This window comes from Berghia stephanieae, chromosome 4 (genome assembly GCF_034508935.2).
Source record: "Berghia stephanieae isolate SIO BIC M18660-M18661 chromosome 4, UCSD_Bste_1.3, whole genome shotgun sequence".
Classification (NCBI taxonomy): Eukaryota; Metazoa; Mollusca; class Gastropoda; order Nudibranchia; family Aeolidiidae; genus Berghia; species Berghia stephanieae.
Window position 1 is genome coordinate 59732947 of NC_088363.1, and position 19334 is coordinate 59752280.

Consider the following 19334-nt stretch of genomic DNA (forward strand, 5'->3'; position numbering starts at 1 on the left):
ATCCGCCATCACAAGTCAAGGCTTTGAAAATTTATTTCTAATTTCAACAAATATTGGAGTAGACATAAAGTTCTTGGGACATAGTAAACCTATTGTAAATTTGACACTAATTAAGAAATCTGAAAAAAAAAACTTTTTTTATACTGACCCCCCCAACCTTTTTTTTTTGCCATCATTCAGAAAAATATTAGGAGCAGTAGAGGCGTCCCTATGCTAGTTATTTAGTCATACATGCGGAGATTTCACTACAATTTGCTTTGCTTTACCCAAGCCTGACCCCAGATCGGCGCAGGTAAAAATTGTACCGTCAATGGTACCCTTAGCCCTATATACATTGACATCATCGGTACCACAGTAACATTTCGATACAAATGTCAAATTGATTTATATCAGTCCTTCCAAAAAATGAAAGGGAAACCCAATTTTTTTAAAAATAAATTATATATACGTATTTAATGGGAGATATATTTAACAAAAGACCCCAGCAGCTACAGGGAGGGTTACATTGCTAGATTAGATACAAGAATACATTGCTTTTGAATCCACTTCAAATCTGTAGCGTTTGACCACTTTTGACTTACTTTTTTGTTGTGCAGTTTGTTTGTTTTTAAAGGTTTTACGGCGATTTCGACACAATTAGGTAATTTCAACCCCAGTAAAAAAAAAATGACGATGACAGAGAAAAAATTATTGTAGATCTGAAATTAAAAGCATCGAAGAAAAAACAAGATAAAGGGGACTGATTCAAATAGGGAACAGAGGATTGGTGTGCCTTTTTTGACATAACCTTAAAGTCCCACCCAGGCACAAGCATAGGATCCAACTATGAAGGATACACTCAGTGATTACAAACTACAATATATTCAAAGGTATTAATTATTAAAGTACATAATAGAGATATGATGTACAGCGAAAAAAATACCATCTCTCGAAAGAAATTACCTTACATTTGACCATCTCTCTCCCAGCAAAGGATCCCAGCTAGGACCAGAGAAAAATAAAACCAAAAAAAGAGCAATCTCAAACTAGAACAAAGACAGAGCAACATGGAAAGGGAAAACAGTTTTGGGGCATAGAAGTAGAAGACAGCAAGTGAAATCTCTGCTCACCGTAGGAGGTCAGAAGACCCTGCCTAGAGTGGTACATATGTATTGGTTATCTAAATCATTTGACTATTCCATACCTGCCTACCTTAACGAATCATCTGTAATTGATACATAAATTTATTGACAATTAAGGACTTTAAGAAATGGAGGAAATATTACAGATTTTGATTTTGGAAATTTGGCTTAGTGTTACTGAAATTTTTCCAATTATTACTGATGAATTTTGTATTGGTTACTGATTTTGAAATTTTCAGGAAGACAGCTGTGCCTTTCTTTTAACTTGCGCTAAAATGACAAAAAAATGTTGAAAGCGCCAAATTTCCAATCGAGTTCCCAACTACCGTGCAACATTGTCCTCTTCATCAAATCCACCCTTCATAGCCCCCCCCAAAAAAAAAGGTTTGTTATTACCACCATACCATTTATAACAAGAATCCAACAAATTGAACAAAGGCAGTATAAATGCTTTACCATGTTTATTAAAAAATAATCACATCACGTTCTCAAATAACATTTGATTAGTTCATAAACAACAATGCAAAATTGAGACAACAATCATTTCACACTTACCATCACAGTTGCAAACATTCCCAACAATCACTTTAAAAAACATAGCAAAATTATCTAAAATTTGCATCATTCTTTCTTCACAATCGATACAAACATTCATAAATAAATTCATAAATTGTTAACATATCCCCCCTCCTCGCCCATATTTATATCATTATCCACTTATTAAAAACATCACCAAACACGCAAACTAACAAACACACACACACATGTGCGCATACACACAGAATATGCCCTCGTGCACAACATAGCTCTCATCAAACAGGCTTGGTAGAATTTTACACCATCGTGTTGAGGCATGTTAATATAACATAGTGGGGGAAAATACACGTTATTCAATTAAGGAAACCATTCAATGATGAGAAAAAAATAAAACAAAATTGAGAGCATTGTGAATGTGACAAGAGATGACAAATGAATCCCTTTAAATTCAAATTTACCAGTTAATAACGAGATTGAACCTTCATCAAATCATATCCCCATTACTGGCCTGGTTACAACTCTAAGATATGATGTCTTTAAGTAAAATCGAACGCCTGACTTTGGAGAGGAGTCGAAGAGACCATAGGAATTCAGTGAATTTATCATTCAGAAAAATGTAAGTACCAAAAACTGACACAGCATATTCTATTGTATTGCAACAAATTAATGACGGCTTTTGAAGCTAGTTTTTTCTCCCGGTCTCAAGAGCTTTTAAATGAATGGTTATCATTGCTTTTAATCCTTTGGACTGCACACTTGTCAAACACAAAGCATTTTCCACCAGATATGAGAGACCCATATACCTGCTTGTGGACAGAGGGGTCAAAAAACAACCTGGAATTTAAACCAGTCCTTTTGCTTGTGAGTCAAGTCTTTTATCTCATTGTATTGCTAGAATATGTATCATACAGAATGAGAAGGAAAAATAAAGCCAGATAATTAGATTAGCAATTTTAATGTCGTCATGAAAGGATCCATGATTGCCACACAGCTTTCTGCATATATTTAAGGTGAAGGTTAAGCTCCTTCACTTGGAACTATCCAAAATCTATTTTCCTGATTGCTTAACATATCCTCAAAGCTTAAAAGGAAGTATTTTTTTATATGTTAAAAATGGGCCAGTTTAATAATAATTCAAATTTATGGTCTTATTTATTTTCTCGCAAATGGAAGCTCTGTGAGCAATTCTACCATTGGCCAATATTGGGTGTATGTTGTGATTGCTACATCTTTTCATATTTTGGTAATGACAGCTGTTATCATAATAAATCACGTGTAGTACAATAAATGATGTAATTTAGTGAAAACCAAATCCACTCTCTCTCTCTCTCTCTCTCTCACACACACACATACACACTCACTTATACATACAATTTCTTGAATATGTTTTATAAAATCTAATTCATTAACACCGACGACTTAATAATAATAAATCTAAATAAAGAAAAGAAAAAACAAACCACAAAAAAAATAAAACAAACCAACAACAACAACAAAAAAAGACACAAAGAACAGATATGTGAATCACGACAGGAAGAATGAATAATACAATTATCATGGCCAGCATTATAAATGCATTCTTCTATGTAGAAGGCAGAAAATAAACCAGATAGAAAAACAACATTCCAGGGATTGGAATTGTTTATATGGCTACTGGTAACTCACGACTGTTCAGCTGTCTTAAGTCACACAATGATTTATGATATAAAGATTCAACTGACTTCGGTGTCCAGTATAAATAAATACAGAGCAACACAGACATATTAGCAATGCTTATATAACCATCAACCCAACGTTCTGCTTTATTGCAATGTTGTAGTAAATAATGACCATGTACATCAATGAAGATTTGACCAGGAGACTCATATATCAACATAGCAATTTAATTAATAAAGACCTGCAGTTATTGTTTGTTTGTTACTTTAGGTCTCTTCCAACACAATTGAGGTTATATGAGAGACCGCTGAAACAAAAAAAAACAAGCAATCTAACAAAAATAGTACAAATGTAAATCAAAATCATAACCTAAAGATATCATAAGCTAAATTATAAATAACCAAGAACAAACAGGCAGAAGATTTACAGAAAAAAAATATCCCCTGTCAAAAATACAATCACAAACCAAAGAATCAGGATAGGCTAGTAAAGAGAAGAAGAAACGACATCACTATCGGATCGTACACCCATGCCTGCAGTTAAAAACAAAGAGGAGATTATTGGTTAATGCTATCCAGTGGTAATGAAAGATGTTTTGTTTGCTTTTAGAAATTTTACAGTGCATGTGACAATTTAGCTCCAGTAAAAAGAATGACGATGAGGAAAATGCTGTAGATCTGCGCCAGAGATAAGTAAGACAAACAGACTGGTTCAAATAGGGAACAGAAGTAGATTTCAATAGCAATTTATCAATGTGCCTAATTTGACATCACCTCAAAATTTCAAAAACATCATGCATTGACTTTCTCAGCAAAGAACCTGGTCAGGGCTAGAACAAAACATAGTAATCTCATTCAAAGACAAGGACAGAAACCAACCTGGAAGGGGAAAATAGATATGGAAGGATAGAAGACAGCAAGAGTGACCTCTGCCCATCATGGAAGGTTGAAAAAACCTGTCCCGACGAGGAAAAATGACCCACAAAATCAATGAAATGCCAGGATATTGACCAATGATATTACTTAGAGATACAAGATAATTCCTGGAATATTGATGCAGCAGGCCATCATCACTGACCGTCAAAATTTCAATATCTGCCTTTTGATGGGTCCTTATATTATAATCCCAAATCAAAATTGTCTAGTGGCTTCGCAGTTGTCATTGGTTTCCCTTAATCTTTTGCTTATCATATATGTGGCTGAGCCAAAAAAAAAATTGTTTTCATTTTGACATAAAAAGACATCATATTATGTTATTAAAGTTGTGGAAAAAATAAGTTGTCATCAGTTTTTTATGGGTTGATTAATGAAAAATAATAAAAAATCCGAAAGTCTAGTAATCCAAGAAATGCAAAAAATAACTTCTAAAGGGGTCAAACTAAGTACTAAGTTAATACTTTTTCTTCATTTTAATATATAGCTATGTATCAAAATTCTCAGTGTAAAAAAAATAAATTATTTTGCATAAGTAAACCCAAAGAAACTGAAACAAAAATCAATTCCTTCCATAGTATTTCAAAATAACTTAATATTGAAGTCTTTTGTGTTTTAAGTCATGAAAGTGACCTTTTAGCACAGCCTCATACCCAATTGACGCTGAATGTTACTGTTGTCCTATCTACTTCCATATATCATCCTGCACTACAACCTTCACCTACCACAATTTATTTCATATACATGGAATTTTGTAATCTTGAAATTAAAACAATTTTTTAAAAATCAAGCTCATTTATACACATACAGACACTAACTCTAACACACACGCACAGCCACATACACACACACACACACATCTCCACCTATGTTTGTTTTGTTTTTAAGGGTTTTACGGCGCTTGCAACACATTAAGGTCATATCAGCGCCAGTAATAAATAAGGAAGAAAATGGGATAGTCAAAAGTTCTAGAATTACAGTTAAAGCAGCCAAGAAAAGGTTAGACAAAGGGGAATGGTACAAATAGGGAATTGGTGTATATTCCAAGAGCATGCCATCAATTTACTTCGTTTGAGATCACCTAAAAGTCTTATCCAGACACGAGCACAGGTCCCCACTTTGAGGAATACACTCAAATGCTTACATTATAAATTCAAAATAACAAATATAATAATAATACATAACAGAGAGATGATTTACAAGGAAAAAAATATCATCTCCCAAAACAATATCTATGCATTTGACTGTTTCCCTCCCAGCTAGGACTCCGGCCAGGGCCAGGACAAAACCAAGTAATCTCATTCTGAGACAAAGACAGAAAGCATGTTGGAAAACAGTTATAAGGGGATAGAAGACTCAGTATGTACCCCCCTGCCCACTATGGGAGGTCAGGAACCCCACCCAGAAACTAACCCCCCCCCCAAAAAAAAAAAGACAAAACAAAAAAAAAACAAAAAAAACCCACATTTCTCCAAAGTGTAAAAAGGCAGTTTGACAATGGAGAATGATTTTGAGTTCTACAAATATGAATTCATGTGGAATGTGTAAGGATTTCAATACCACACAGTGATTCGTTGAATGCAATTAATAAAACAAAAACAAATAAATAAAAAGCCTGAAACATACAAATTTGGTAATTGTTTGCAAACAAACAAAGCAATCATTTCACAGTTTTGTTCAGGCAAACTTTTTCAAATTACTCCCTTTCCCTTTTCCACGAAATATTCTATGTAAGTTTATAGTGGAAATAGATTGAATTAACATAAACATACCATAAAACACTTTTTAAAAAAACAAAAACAAAAAAAACACCAACAAAAAACATTAAAATAAACAAACCTAACGAAACAAAAACAAATAAATAACTTTTAACATAACTCAACTGGTGTTACTATTTGTAACAGCTCATAAATAGTCTCTCTCGCAATCATTATTCCACTTTTTAAGTTTGACAGATGGGAATATTAGAGTATGGAAACATATGATTTCAAGCAGGTGTGATCATTTCAAACTTTTGAACTATGACATGATCAAATTGTAAAATGTTTATTAGTAGAATTAGTTTTTCTACTTCTCTATTCTAGAAATACATCTACAAGTATAAATCTTGAAATACAGCGGGCAATAAGGAAGGAAAATGGCGTGAGAACCATATGTAATAAATATTAGTAATAATAAATAGGGAGATTGGTAATATCAAATATACATGTATCAAACGGCAATGAAGACAAATATTATAATCAAAACACTGTGCAGCACAAATAGCAACATTGATTCTCTGAAATGGAGGTTAAATATGTACAAAGAGATTTAGAAGTTAATTTGCATTCACACAATCGAGACATGACAGGGCAATAGACCTGCCACAGATATATAAATACAACAATACATTTCTTATATTTTTATTTTATTATTTTATTCCCACCCATTTTATCGCAACTTCGAAAAAAATGAAATCTATATCAACCAAAAATGTATGAATTCCACCTGCCTTAGTAAGAGGTGTGTGATTTAAAATCCATTCACAATAAACGTAATATAGTCCAATTGGGTCATATATTCATTCCTGAATAAAAAGAACACCGGCCCCTCTTACCGTCCTATAATATTTATCTAAACAAATCTGAATCTGGAATAAATCTGAATTTGGAAATTGCTTCGTCAAAAATATGTACACCAATTAAATGGGTATAAGAGGCAGGGCTGGGCTAATACAAAACATTTTTAAAAATCAACATATATGATTGATGATATGCCGTCATGCATATTATACAAAATATTTGTTAAACATGTACGTCAACCCAAAATGCATTTCTGATATACAAAAAAAAAACATACCAAAACATATATACAAATGTTCCCCTTTTCCCCTCTGTCCCCCATACTCATAACAAGCCATATCTTATTATTGTCATAAAAAAAAACATAAGGAGTATTATTACATACAAATTGTACCAGCCAATCCTCTCATGTACAAAAAGTTTGATTTAATTAACCAAAGTTATACAATCTAGCCCATGCACACAATTCCATTTAATGATGATGAATAAATACTTGGACTTGCCTTACGACTCTGGGTTCACAAAAAATGCTGTGAACGAAAATAATAAAAAGACCACGCCTCCAACTAGAGTCACTGTGGAATAAAAAGGAAAGGGGAGAACGTTTTAAAATAGTGCCATACAACGATACATGACATCTACAAAATATCAGCTCAGGAGGTTTGTGGCACCTAAAACTGAAGTGCCAGTTTGTTAAAGGAAATATGACAAGGGTGTAAATTAGCTGTTGAACCTACTAAGGAATTTATACAAAACATTGTTTAAAAATGGGTGATTATTTCAATTATTTTCATCAATAAATTGTTATTTTTAAACCAGCAGAGAATGTCAATTGTTTGTAGATAAGGTCACAGATAATCTTAATTATTTCATTTTTAAGCCCCAAATTTCTTACTGCCTTGCAGCCATGTATTGAAAATGACATTTACATTTTGGCCATTCATTCAAAGTTGTTCTCCCAAACTATCGAGTTAAAGTTTATGTAGCATAAAATGGATAGCAACAATTGCCTGGTACCTTCAGAGCAGGCAGCTCTGCCAATCTAGGAGTACCCTATGCCAACTAGATATGAAGTGAATAGAAAAGTGCCAGAAGACAATAGAGAATAAAAATTTTTTCGCGGCGGTGGTGGGGTTTGAACCTGCGACCTTATTGGTACGACAACTCCGCCTGGCAGGTGAGAGCGTGGCTCTACCGTGTGAGCTATCCACGAACACAAAATATTCGTTTCAAACTCAAAGTCATTACTAGATCCCTCTCTCACCCACTTCTTGAGATCGCCGATTCGTTCGTACACCACCATCGCGAATAATTTTGACCAGCAGTTAAGCTTAATAGCCAATATTCTCAACACAAACATATAACATAGAAACGATTGAGACATTGAGTATGCTCCGGTGTATGGGTGAATTTTAATTCAGAAAAGTGAGTGGAGCAGGCACTTATGTTGGTAACAACAAGATATGAAGTGAATAGAAAAGTGCCAGAAGACAATAGAGAATAAAAATTTTTTCGCGGCGGTGGTGGGGTTTGAACCTGCGACCTTATTGGTACGACAACTCCGCCTGGCAGGTGAGAGCGTGGCTCTACCGTGTGAGCTATCCACGAACACAAAATATTCGTTTCAAACTCAAAGTCATTACTAGATCCCTCTCTCACCCACTTCTTGAGATCGCCGATTCGTTCGTACACCACCATCGCGAATAATTTTGACCAGCAGTTAAGCTTAATAGCCAATATTCTCAACACAAACATATAACATAGAAACGATTGAGACATTGAGTATGCTCCGGTGTATGGGTGAATTTTAATTCAGAAAAGTGAGTGGAGCAGGCACTTATGTTGGTAACAACAAGATATGAAGTGAATAGAAAAGTGCCAGAAGACAATAGAGAATAAAAATTTTTTCGCGGCGGTGGTGGGGTTTGAACCTGCGACCTTATTGGTACGACAACTCCGCCTGGCAGGTGAGAGCGTGGCTCTACCGTGTGAGCTATCCACGAACACAAAATATTCGTTTCAAACTCAAAGTCATTACTAGATCCCTCTCTCACCCACTTCTTGAGATCGCCGATTCGTTCGTACACCACCATCGCGAATAATTTTGACCAGCAGTTAAGCTTAATAGCCAATATTCTCAACACAAACATATAACATAGAAACGATTGAGACATTGAGTATGCTCCGGTGTATGGGGTGAATTTTAATTCAGAAAAGTGAGTGGAGCAGGCACTTATGTTGGTAACAACAAGATATGAAGTGAATAGAAAAGTGCCAGAAGACAATAGAGAATAAAAATTTTTTCGCGCGGTGGTGGGGTTTGAACCTGCGACCTTATTGGTACGACAACTCCGCCTGGCAGGTGAGAGCGTGGCTCTACCGTGTGAGCTATCCACGAACACAAAATATTCGTTTCAAACTCAAAGTCATTACTAGATCCCTCTCTCACCCACTTCTTGAGATCGCCGATTCGTTCGTACACCACCATCGCGAATAATTTTGACCAGCAGTTAAGCTTAATAGCCAATATTCTCAACACAAACATATAACATAGAAACGATTGAGACATTGAGTATGCTCCGGTTATGGGGTGAATTTTAATTCAGAAAAGTGAGTGGAGCAGGCACTTATGTTGGTAACAACAAGATATGAAGTGAATAGAAAAGTGCCAGAAGACAATAGAGAATAAAAAATTTTTTCGCGGCGGTGGTGGGGTTTGAACCTGCGACCTTATTGGTACGACAACTCCGCCTGGCAGGTGAGAGCGTGGCTCTATCGGCGATCTCAAGAAGTGGGTGAGAGAGGGATCTAGTAATGACTTTGAGTTTGAAACAATATTTGTGTTCGTGATAGCTCACACGGTAGAGCCACGCTCGTCAACCTCCAGGCGTAGTTTGTCGACCATACTAAGGTCGCAGTTCAAACCCCACCACCGCCGCAAAAAATATTTATCTCTATTGTCTCTATGGCACTTTTCTATTCACTTCATATCTTGTGTACCAACATAAGTGCCTGCCCACTCACTATTACTGAATTAAAATTCACCCCATACACCGAGCATAACTCAATTCTCATCGTTTCTATGTTATTGTTGTGTTGAGAATATTGGCTATTAAGCTTAACTCTGGTCAAAATATTCGCGATGGTGGGTCAACGAATCGGCGATCTCAAGAAGTGGGTGAGAGAGGGATCTAGTAATGACTTTGAGTTTGAAACGAATATTTTGTGTTCGTGGATAGCTCACACGGTAGAGCCACGCTCTCACCTGCCAGGCGGAGTTGTCATACCAATAAGGTCGCAGGTTCAAACCCCACCACCGCCGCGAAAAATTTTTATTCTCTATTGTCTTCTGGCACTTTTCTATTCACTTCATATCTTGTTGTTACCAACATAAGTGCCTGCTCCACTCACTTTTCTGAATTAAAATTCACCCATACACCGGAGCATACTCAATGTCTCAATCGTTTCTATGTTATATGTTTGTGTTGAGAATATTGGCTATTAAGCTTAACTGCTGGTCAAAATTATTCGCGATGGTGGTGTACGAACGAATCGGCGATCTCAAGAAGTGGGTGAGAGAGGGATCTAGTAATGACTTTGAGTTTGAAACGAATATTTTGTGTTCGTGGATAGCTCACACGGTAGAGCCACGCTCTCACCTGCCAGGCGGAGTTGTCGTACCAATAAGGTCGCAGGTTCAAACCCCACCACCGCCGCGAAAAATTTTTATTCTCTATTGCTTCTGGCATTGTCTTCTGGCACTTTTCTATTCACTTCATATCTTGTTGTTACCAACATAAGTGCCTGCTCCACTCACTTTTCTGAATTAAAATTCACCCCATACACCGGAGCATACTCAATGTCTCAATCGTTTCTATGTTATATGTTTGTGTTGAGAATATTGGCTATTAAGCTTAACTGCTGGTCAAAATTATTCGCGATGGTGGTGTACGAACGAATCGGCGATCTCAAGAAGTGGGTGAGAGAGGGATCTAGTAATGACTTTGAGTTTGAAACGAATATTTTGTGTTCGTGGATAGCTCACACGGTAGAGCCACGCTCTCACCTGCCAGGCGGAGTTGTCGTACCAATAAGGTCGCAGGTTCAAACCCCACCACCGCCGCGAAAAATTTTTATTCTCTATTGTCTTCTGGCACTTTTCTATTCACTTCATATCTTGTTGTTACCAACATAAGTGCCTGCTCCACTCACTTTTCTGAATTAAAATTCACCCCATACACCGGAGCATACTCAATGTCTCAATCGTTTCTATGTTATATGTTTGTGTTGAGAATATTGGCTATTAAGCTTAACTGCTGGTCAAAATTATTCGCGATGGTGGTGTACGAACGAATCGGCGATCTCAAGAAGTGGGTGAGAGAGGGATCTAGTAATGACTTTGAGTTTGAAACGAATATTTTGTGTTCGTGGATAGCTCACACGGTAGAGCCACGCTCTCACCTGCCAGGCGGAGTTGTCGTACCAATAAGGTCGCAGGTTCAAACCCCACCACCGCCGCGAAAAAATTTTTATTCTCTATTGTCTTCTGGCACTTTTCTATTCACTTCATATCTTGTTGTTACCAACATAAGTGCCTGCTCCACTCACTTTTCTGAATTAAAATTCACCCCATACACCGGAGCATACTCAATGTCTCAATCGTTTCTATGTTATATGTTTGTGTTGAGAATATTGGCTATTAAGCTTAACTGCTGGTCAAAATTATTCGCGATGGTGGTGTACGAACGAATCGGCGATCTCAAGAAGTGGGTGAGAGAGGGATCTAGTAATGACTTTGAGTTTGAAACGAATATTTTGTGTTCGTGGATAGCTCACACGGTAGAGCCACGCTCTCACCTGCCAGGCGGAGTTGTCGTACCAATAAGGTCGCAGGTTCAAACCCCACCACCGCCGCGAAAAAATTTTTATTCTCTATTGTCTTCTGGCACTTTTCTATTCACTTCATATCTTGTTGTTACCAACATAAGTGCCTGCTCCACTCACTTTTCTGAATTAAAATTCACCCTATGCCAACTCTAACATTAAACCAGCTACCAAATCATGTTAAAAGTTAAAAGGCAAAGAAATACCTGCAGGAGTGATCTAAACAGATCTGTACCTGTCATCGTTAATAAATCTGTAACGAATTGACTACTTTTTCATTTTCGTTCATGAATATCATTACCAAAATGACGTTAAATCTGAAATTGATCCCGGGTGCAGTCAAGATTTTTTTCTGATCCCCCCCTGTCCACCCAGCAGTGATTGGGTAGCTGGGTCTGTTATATGTGGCAAAAAGTACTTTGCGATAGACTAGCATCCTATCCAAAGGGTAGCAAGCAATTGTCATTGTATATTTCATGTTATAGAAACTGGAATAAACTAATGCCTAATGGCTCTATAGGACTACTTTTCGATGTATTATCTACGACAATATGTGCATCTATAAGTGTGTAAATCAATAATCTATTAACAGACCTAACAGCCTCTATTTTCATTACCTGTTCTGATTGATATCCTCTGTGCAATAAATCTACCTCCAAGAACAGCAAGACCTGTGCATAACGTATGCCCTAGACATCCTCCAATTATTACACCAAACACATCCTGATTACAACATTGAATTAAAGAATCACATTAATATTAATATTTATTGTTCAAATAAAATCTAAATAAATAAATAAATAATAATAATAATAATAATAATAATAATAATAATAATGATAATAATAATAATAATAATAATAATGATAATAATAATGATGATGATGATGATGAACACTTACAACATGCATCAATACCCCTCAGTCTTGAGGGCTCTGGGCATTAATACTAATAGAAGAAACATACCAAAATCCAAGATAGAAGACAAATTAAGAGTGACTCCTCCAGCTCAAAGTGGGGAAAGGTCAAGTTTTCAAACCAAGGGACAGCTTGTTTTAATATTGAAAGGCATAAAAAACGCTTTATCTTGTGCTATAATCATAAAATTAAATTATGAATAATAAGCATAACACTACTCCTTCCTCCCCCACCCTCCACCCCTTTCATCCCGTCCCCAGTTATTGGGTAAGGCCTTAACTCACCTCTCTGGCAGCCAACATGATAGTAGCTATCTGTGACCTGTCACCCCATTCAGCCAGAAAAGTCAAAGTCAGTGCCTGAAGGAAAATGGTGGACAGAATGCCTGAGAATATATGTCTTCCAGGTGTCCTTATGATGCCAGTCTCTACATCCTGAGTGCCCCCTCGTTGTTTGGCGATCTGAAATAGGAAGGAAAAATATGCACATTAAAATTCATTGTGCATTGGAACGATATGAAATGATTTGCTTTCTAATATTTTCGAGAGTTAATCGACCCATATGACATTTAAGTGATAGGAGATCAGATTGAAGAAGAGAGTGGAAGAATTAAAAGAAAATGGAAAATATCAAGTTTATCTATTGAGAAAAATCGAATTCACATACTTCTCTAAACACTGTTTTTTTTTTTTTTTTGTTTGTTGCTTTAGGTCTCTTCCAACACAATTGAGGTTATATGAGAGACCGCTGAAACAAAAAAAACAAGCAATCTAACAAAAATAGTACAAATGTAAATCAAAATCATAACCTAAAGATATCATAAGCTAAATTATAAATAACCAAGAACAAACAGGCAGAAGATTTACAGAAAAAAAAAATCCCCTGTCAAAAATACAATCACAAACCAAAGAAGTAGGATAGGCTAGTAAAGAGAAGAAGAAACGACATCACTATCGGATCGTACACCCATGCGAACATCATAGGTATATGATTCAAGGGTGATGCTCCCATCCAACCACCCGCCTCTAAACACTGTAAAAATACAACTCAGATACATTGGATTCAAGTCCAACAGAGACATAAAAAATCATTTTAAAAAATAATTCTTAAACATTACTTGTGCCACTGCTAAAATAAGCAAGTTTGGATTCAGTAAAATGACCATGACCCAAAACCATAGTCTGAGTAAAGCCTTGAGTAATTTATTTTTAAAAATACACGAGAAATCTGTTTTTCTTGTAACTGTTGGGAAAGTGGATTAACTGCTGACATGTATAAACAAGTCATGAGCATGGAGCAGTCATATGGCAACTGACATTAGAGTTAGAGTTTTAAAATAAACTACAGATCTTTCAATTTTCAAGCAAGTTTCGCACAAAAAAATATTCATGATACTGTGATTAATTTATTTTTGTACTTTTGTTTTTTTTTTTCTTTCGAATTCGTTATATTCATAAGGAGATGTTTTTTTTAATCCACAATAAAGCACTCAAGTTATGAGCCAAACAATGGATTTAATATAACTGGGGCTCTAAGACATAAAAAATAAAAAATAAAATAGTATTCATTTCAATTCGTGTCCAGTCTCTTTCTTATCTTGAACAGGGTATATCAATCTTTTTACAGATATATTCTTTTGTCTGCATGGAGTAATTTATTGTGTAAATTCAGTCAGTAACTATCTAGAGTTCACATGAATGGGAGGGGAACTGAACAAGTTTTGTTTGATTTTCATTCTCATTGAGCTCAAGAGTGATAATTAATATAGCTCTGTTTAAACAACAGCTCCAATTCAACAAAACTTGACTTTAGATTCTGGCAACTTAGTAGTATCTGGGTTGCACAGTCGTCGCATTCTTCGAATTACTAGGTTAAGGGTAAACATCTTGTTTTAATAGATGGGTAAAAGAGAACTTTCTAGTTATTTTTTTTCTTTGTTGCTTTAGGTCTCTTCCAACACAATTGAGGTTATATGAGAGACCGCTGAAACAAAAAAAACAAGCAATCTAACAAAAATAGTACAAATGTCAATCAAAATCATAACCTAAAGATATCATAAGCTAAATTATAAATAACCAAGAACAAACAGGCAGAAGATTTACAGAAAAAAAAATATCCCCTGTCAAAAATATAATCACAAACCAAAGAAGCAGGATAGGCTAGTAAAGAGAAGAAGAAACGACATCACTATCGGATCGTACGCCCATGCGAACATCATAGGTATATGATTCAAGGGTGATGCTCCCATCCAACCACCCGCGAACTTTCTAGTTACATATAGGCACTATTTAAATAACTCACTGCTCAAGCAAAACCATTATGCAAAACAATGACAATAATCTCGACTTTTTTTTTTTGTTTGTTTGTTGCTTTAGGTCTCTTCCAACACAATTGAGGTTATATGAGAGACCGCTGAAACAAAAAAACAAGCAATCTAACAAAAATAGTACAAATGTCAATCAAAATCATAACCTAAAGATATCATAAGCTAAATTATAAATAACCAAGAACAAACAGGCAGAGGATTTACAGGAAAAAAAATATCCCCTGTCAAAAATACAATCACAAACCAAAGAAGCAGGATAGGCTAGTAAAGAGAAGAAGAAACGACATCACTATCGGATCGTACACCCATGCGAACATCATAGGTATATGATTCAAGGGTGATGCTCGACTTTTTAATTCATATAGAGACTAAGTGTCTTCAAAATCATAACATTTTTTATTTTTCATTACTTTTCATGTTATAACGTGAAAGTTAAAGTAACATGACTTAGGCTTCATTTCCTACTTTACCACTACTCTCTCAGTGAAACAGTGAGATATGTGACCCATTGACTCAAAACGGCATTATGTCCAACCTGATGTTGAAAATTAAATTTTAAGCTTACCTTAACCAAACAGTGAAAATTAATGCCTATAGTAAGAACCTTGGATTTTTATCTAATGATTTTTTTCTAAACTCCAAAAGGCTTATATTTCTTAATTCTGAGAATTTTGACTTTAAACTTTAAATTCGTTATCTTTTTTTTTTTTTTGCATCTAGTTCATTCCGACTTAATACCAGATTGACGTGATGGGTCAAATATTATTTAAGGTTTGAGTAAAACAAAAAACAAAAAGTTTATCCATATAATAATATAAATAAGGTGACTGACCTTATTTGAAAAAAAAAAATCATCCTAAGTTTATATTCTTTCTAAATCAATAATAATTGAACATCAAAATATGATTGATTTTCCCTGTACATGTTTTCCTTCTGGATACATAAATTGTTCCCTGCTATAACTTAATCTAAAGTTATATTTTCAAATTCTAATTTCACTGACAAATTTAAAAACCATCCCCCCCTCAAAAACAAAATACATATCATGTCCATTGAAGAAAATAAGTAATGAAACGCTAATTAAATCAAGATGAAAAATGGAGAAACGAATTTCCCTTCATACAGGACTAAGCAAAGGAGAGGATGCAGAATCTTTGAAGCTTGCCATCAGAATAAAAGGGTTCACAATTTTTAAAAGCAAAGAAAAATTCATGGAATAAAAACAGAATAATTTGGTAGTCTTGTTTCAGGTGAGGAATGGAAAAGCTTTGTATTAAGAAAAACATTTACATGATCTAAGTATCCCTATGCTCCCAAACAAACAACATAAAATCAATATTAATTACTACAACATGTATCAAAGATCTGGGTGATTTAAAATAAAATTTATAATTTTGAAAATGGAAACAAAGTGAATCTTCACCTATGACATAACCCATTCACTGTCTAAAGCACTGAACATGCAAATCATTTGTTGCTTGTAGAAGCAATTAAGAGTTAAATAGCTCATCCAAAAAATCTGATTCAAATCATTTTTGCTAGCCTCTAATCTGGAGCTTCAAAATCCGAATGTCTCCATTATCAGGTTGCCTGGTGATGGATTTTTTTCTTCTCTATTTGTACCCCCCCCCCCCCCCCCCCCACTTACCACCCCTAGGAAAATCGTCACATTCGTTACGATGCAGCCAACATGTTTGTCATTCAAATTTCTTTTGTACATCATAATATTTGAACAAAAATGTTTGCTATAGTTAAAGTAAATTAACACTGTGTTGAAGATCTAATTTAGCAAAACAAAAAATATGTATAGCAAGAACAGCTTTTGTGTTTGAGTGAAATAAATCTATTTTTGTATAGGTTGGGTGTGAAGTTTTGTGGAAAATCCGGTTAATCGCCATAAGGAGAGAGTGATTCCACTATCCAAATGTCTCTGTAATCCAGACAAGAAGCTGGGAATGGAGGTGTTCATATTGGAGAGACGTGACTACAGCTATTTAAATTCTGATATCTTGCAAATATGAATTCAATTCTCTTGCATGGGTTTGATATTTTTACATATATCAAATGGTGCTCATATGGCAGTCAATTGTATAGATCATATCCGTTTCCACACCATGTGACTTCAAGGACTTTCAATTAGCCACACAAAGAACAAAAGAAAAATATACAAGAAGGTTTAATCAGCCTTCTCAGTCATATAAGGATCGATATGCATTGCAACTTCTAATCATAAAGAGGATCAAAACAGGATTTATAGCTTTCCACAAAACACTTGGAAGGTCTCACACTATACCTCCTGGGGTACCTCCAAATGCTCTTCTATTTGCTGTAAGTAAAAACATATTTTGTCATTTATTTGAAAGAATATTAGCTTATTTTTCCTCTCATGATCAATTAAAATTCTCAATCCTCCTCAAAAAAAACAACAAAAAAAAAACCCTACGGCACAGAGCCTTGGGGTCAGTGTCTGATTTATACAGTGTGTATTTTGAATTAAGAAAGATATTAATTAAAGATCTTTAAATCATCTCTAAAGACATTGCACCTCGTCTGACAAATTCCCTGATTCTAGAAAGACTTATTCATTGAAACTCTTTAAAATCCAATATTCTTCAGTATGACATTAAATGACTTCAGACTGTCCAAAACAACACCACACAGCATGTTCTGAATAAAACTAAATTTGATTGCAACGATCTTGTTAAATGAGTTACCCTGGTTGTCATTAGATAAAAGAATTTCTTATAGGATATCCCATTTCAAAACTGTGTCATCATGTACATTTAAGCACAGTCAAATCCTCTACAATGAAACAAAATCTGCATTCTAGGTGAGAAACCTAAAACAAATAAAAATATTCGAGAAAGATCTTTCCAAAATATCTAAGAAATTTACATCGTCTTGTCTTTTGATATTTCATGTGAAAACATCTTTTAAAATTGTAAATGAGTTTATAGCTTAATGTTTTGCGCTTCGTTGAAGTAATGCATATATGTAACAATGTCATTATGTGTATGAGAGCACATGTGCTTATATGTATATGCGCTTTACAATTACTCCAGTCTACCATTATTCCTTTGAGCAACAATAATAACTTTTAAAAAATAATAATAATATTCAGATGAAGCAATGGCGAAAGCATTTTACAAATATCACTTATTTTTTAGTGCAAGCATTGTAAACTCAAGCTATTATTATTTACCAAATGCATGCTAGCAATGGGTCACATGACCCCCCCCCCCCCCCCCCCCCCCGCCAGAATCCAAAAAGTTTAACAAATACAGAAAAAAATGCAGTTCATAGTTAGTAAACTTAAAACGATCATTTCCAGTCATCACACCGAGCAAATAATATAATGAGAACCAACACATAAATTACAGAAAAGTAAAACTTTGACATGAAATTATGATTACAAACAGCCATAAAAAACAATTCTCTTTATAAATCTCATTAAGTATTTTCTCTTGTTTAACCCTTATAGTGCTGACCCTCTTCATATATTCCTACCTCAAATGGCTGGTGTAAGGGACATAACTCTGGTTTGTTAATGAATGAGATTTAAACAAAATAAAGACATGTCTTTTTGACTGTATAAGATACAGAGATAATTCAAACGTTAAAAAATAGAAGAATCAATTGCCTTTTCTATGACATATGAGGCATTATTTAATAAAATTATCAAGACTATGAAAACAAATGATAAAAGTTGATTTTAAACAAAATTCCAAATTCCAACACTTTTCAACCAAACTTCTGTCTCAATCAGTGAATGGTCAAGCGGAAATGAAATTAGAACTTTTTTTTAGCAAAAACAAAGTTTTCATGGCTAAAATTAGAATAAATAACTTGAATCAGAACTGAAAAAAAGAGTAAATATAAGAGAGTACCTAACACAAAAGTATTGGGCGACCACAGGTGATCCGGCACAATACAGCAATAAGTGATAACGCCCTCTATGGCTCAAAAAAAAAGAAAAAAGCAGATTATAAGACCCTGATGCATTAGCAATGTAGCGTGTAAGCAAAAGGGGCTACAAAAAGTAATAATTCAATCAAAGTGAAACTATATGTATAGTATATTCTTTAATTTCCTTATGAAAAGGCAACTAAGAAAAATGTTTTAAAACATTGTTTCAAAAAACAAACAAAATGATCAGTCAGGGTATGTTATAATATTATTTATCATTATTCATTTGTCATTTTACTGCACCAGTTTTTGTAACAATGCAATTTTCTCTTAGTGATAACGATGAAAAGGGATTAGCCAGCATTTGCAATTAGCCCAAAACACTTCGTTACAGCTCCCTTCCTTATGAAAATTAATTCAAATCTCATTGCTTCCTAACTACTTTGTCAGGCATATAAAAACAATAAATGAGCAAAAAATAAAACAAAACAAA

The 19334-nt window shown here is 34.8% G+C and overlaps 1 protein-coding gene across 3 annotated transcripts in view; it reads right to left on the reverse strand.

Moving 5' to 3' along the window:
* Positions 1-1567: 1567 nt before the first annotated feature.
* LOC144970930 (putative divalent cation/proton antiporter TMEM165) overlaps positions 1568-19334 on the reverse strand; it is a 30843-nt gene continuing 13076 nt past the window's right edge. For 2 of the 3 annotated variants that reach the window (XM_078911120.1, XM_078911119.1), the window contains exons 6-8: positions 12894-13070; positions 12309-12414; positions 1568-7382 (exon numbers count right to left, since the gene is read on the reverse strand). In XM_078911120.1, the coding sequence (XP_078767246.1) occupies positions 7312-7382; positions 12309-12414; positions 12894-13070 (354 nt within the window). In that variant the 3' untranslated portion in view covers positions 1568-7311. Of the gene's footprint in view, positions 7383-12308; positions 12415-12893; positions 13071-17228; positions 17262-19334 lie in introns of all 3 variants that reach the window. The other variant, XM_078911118.1, reaches the window with a different exon arrangement.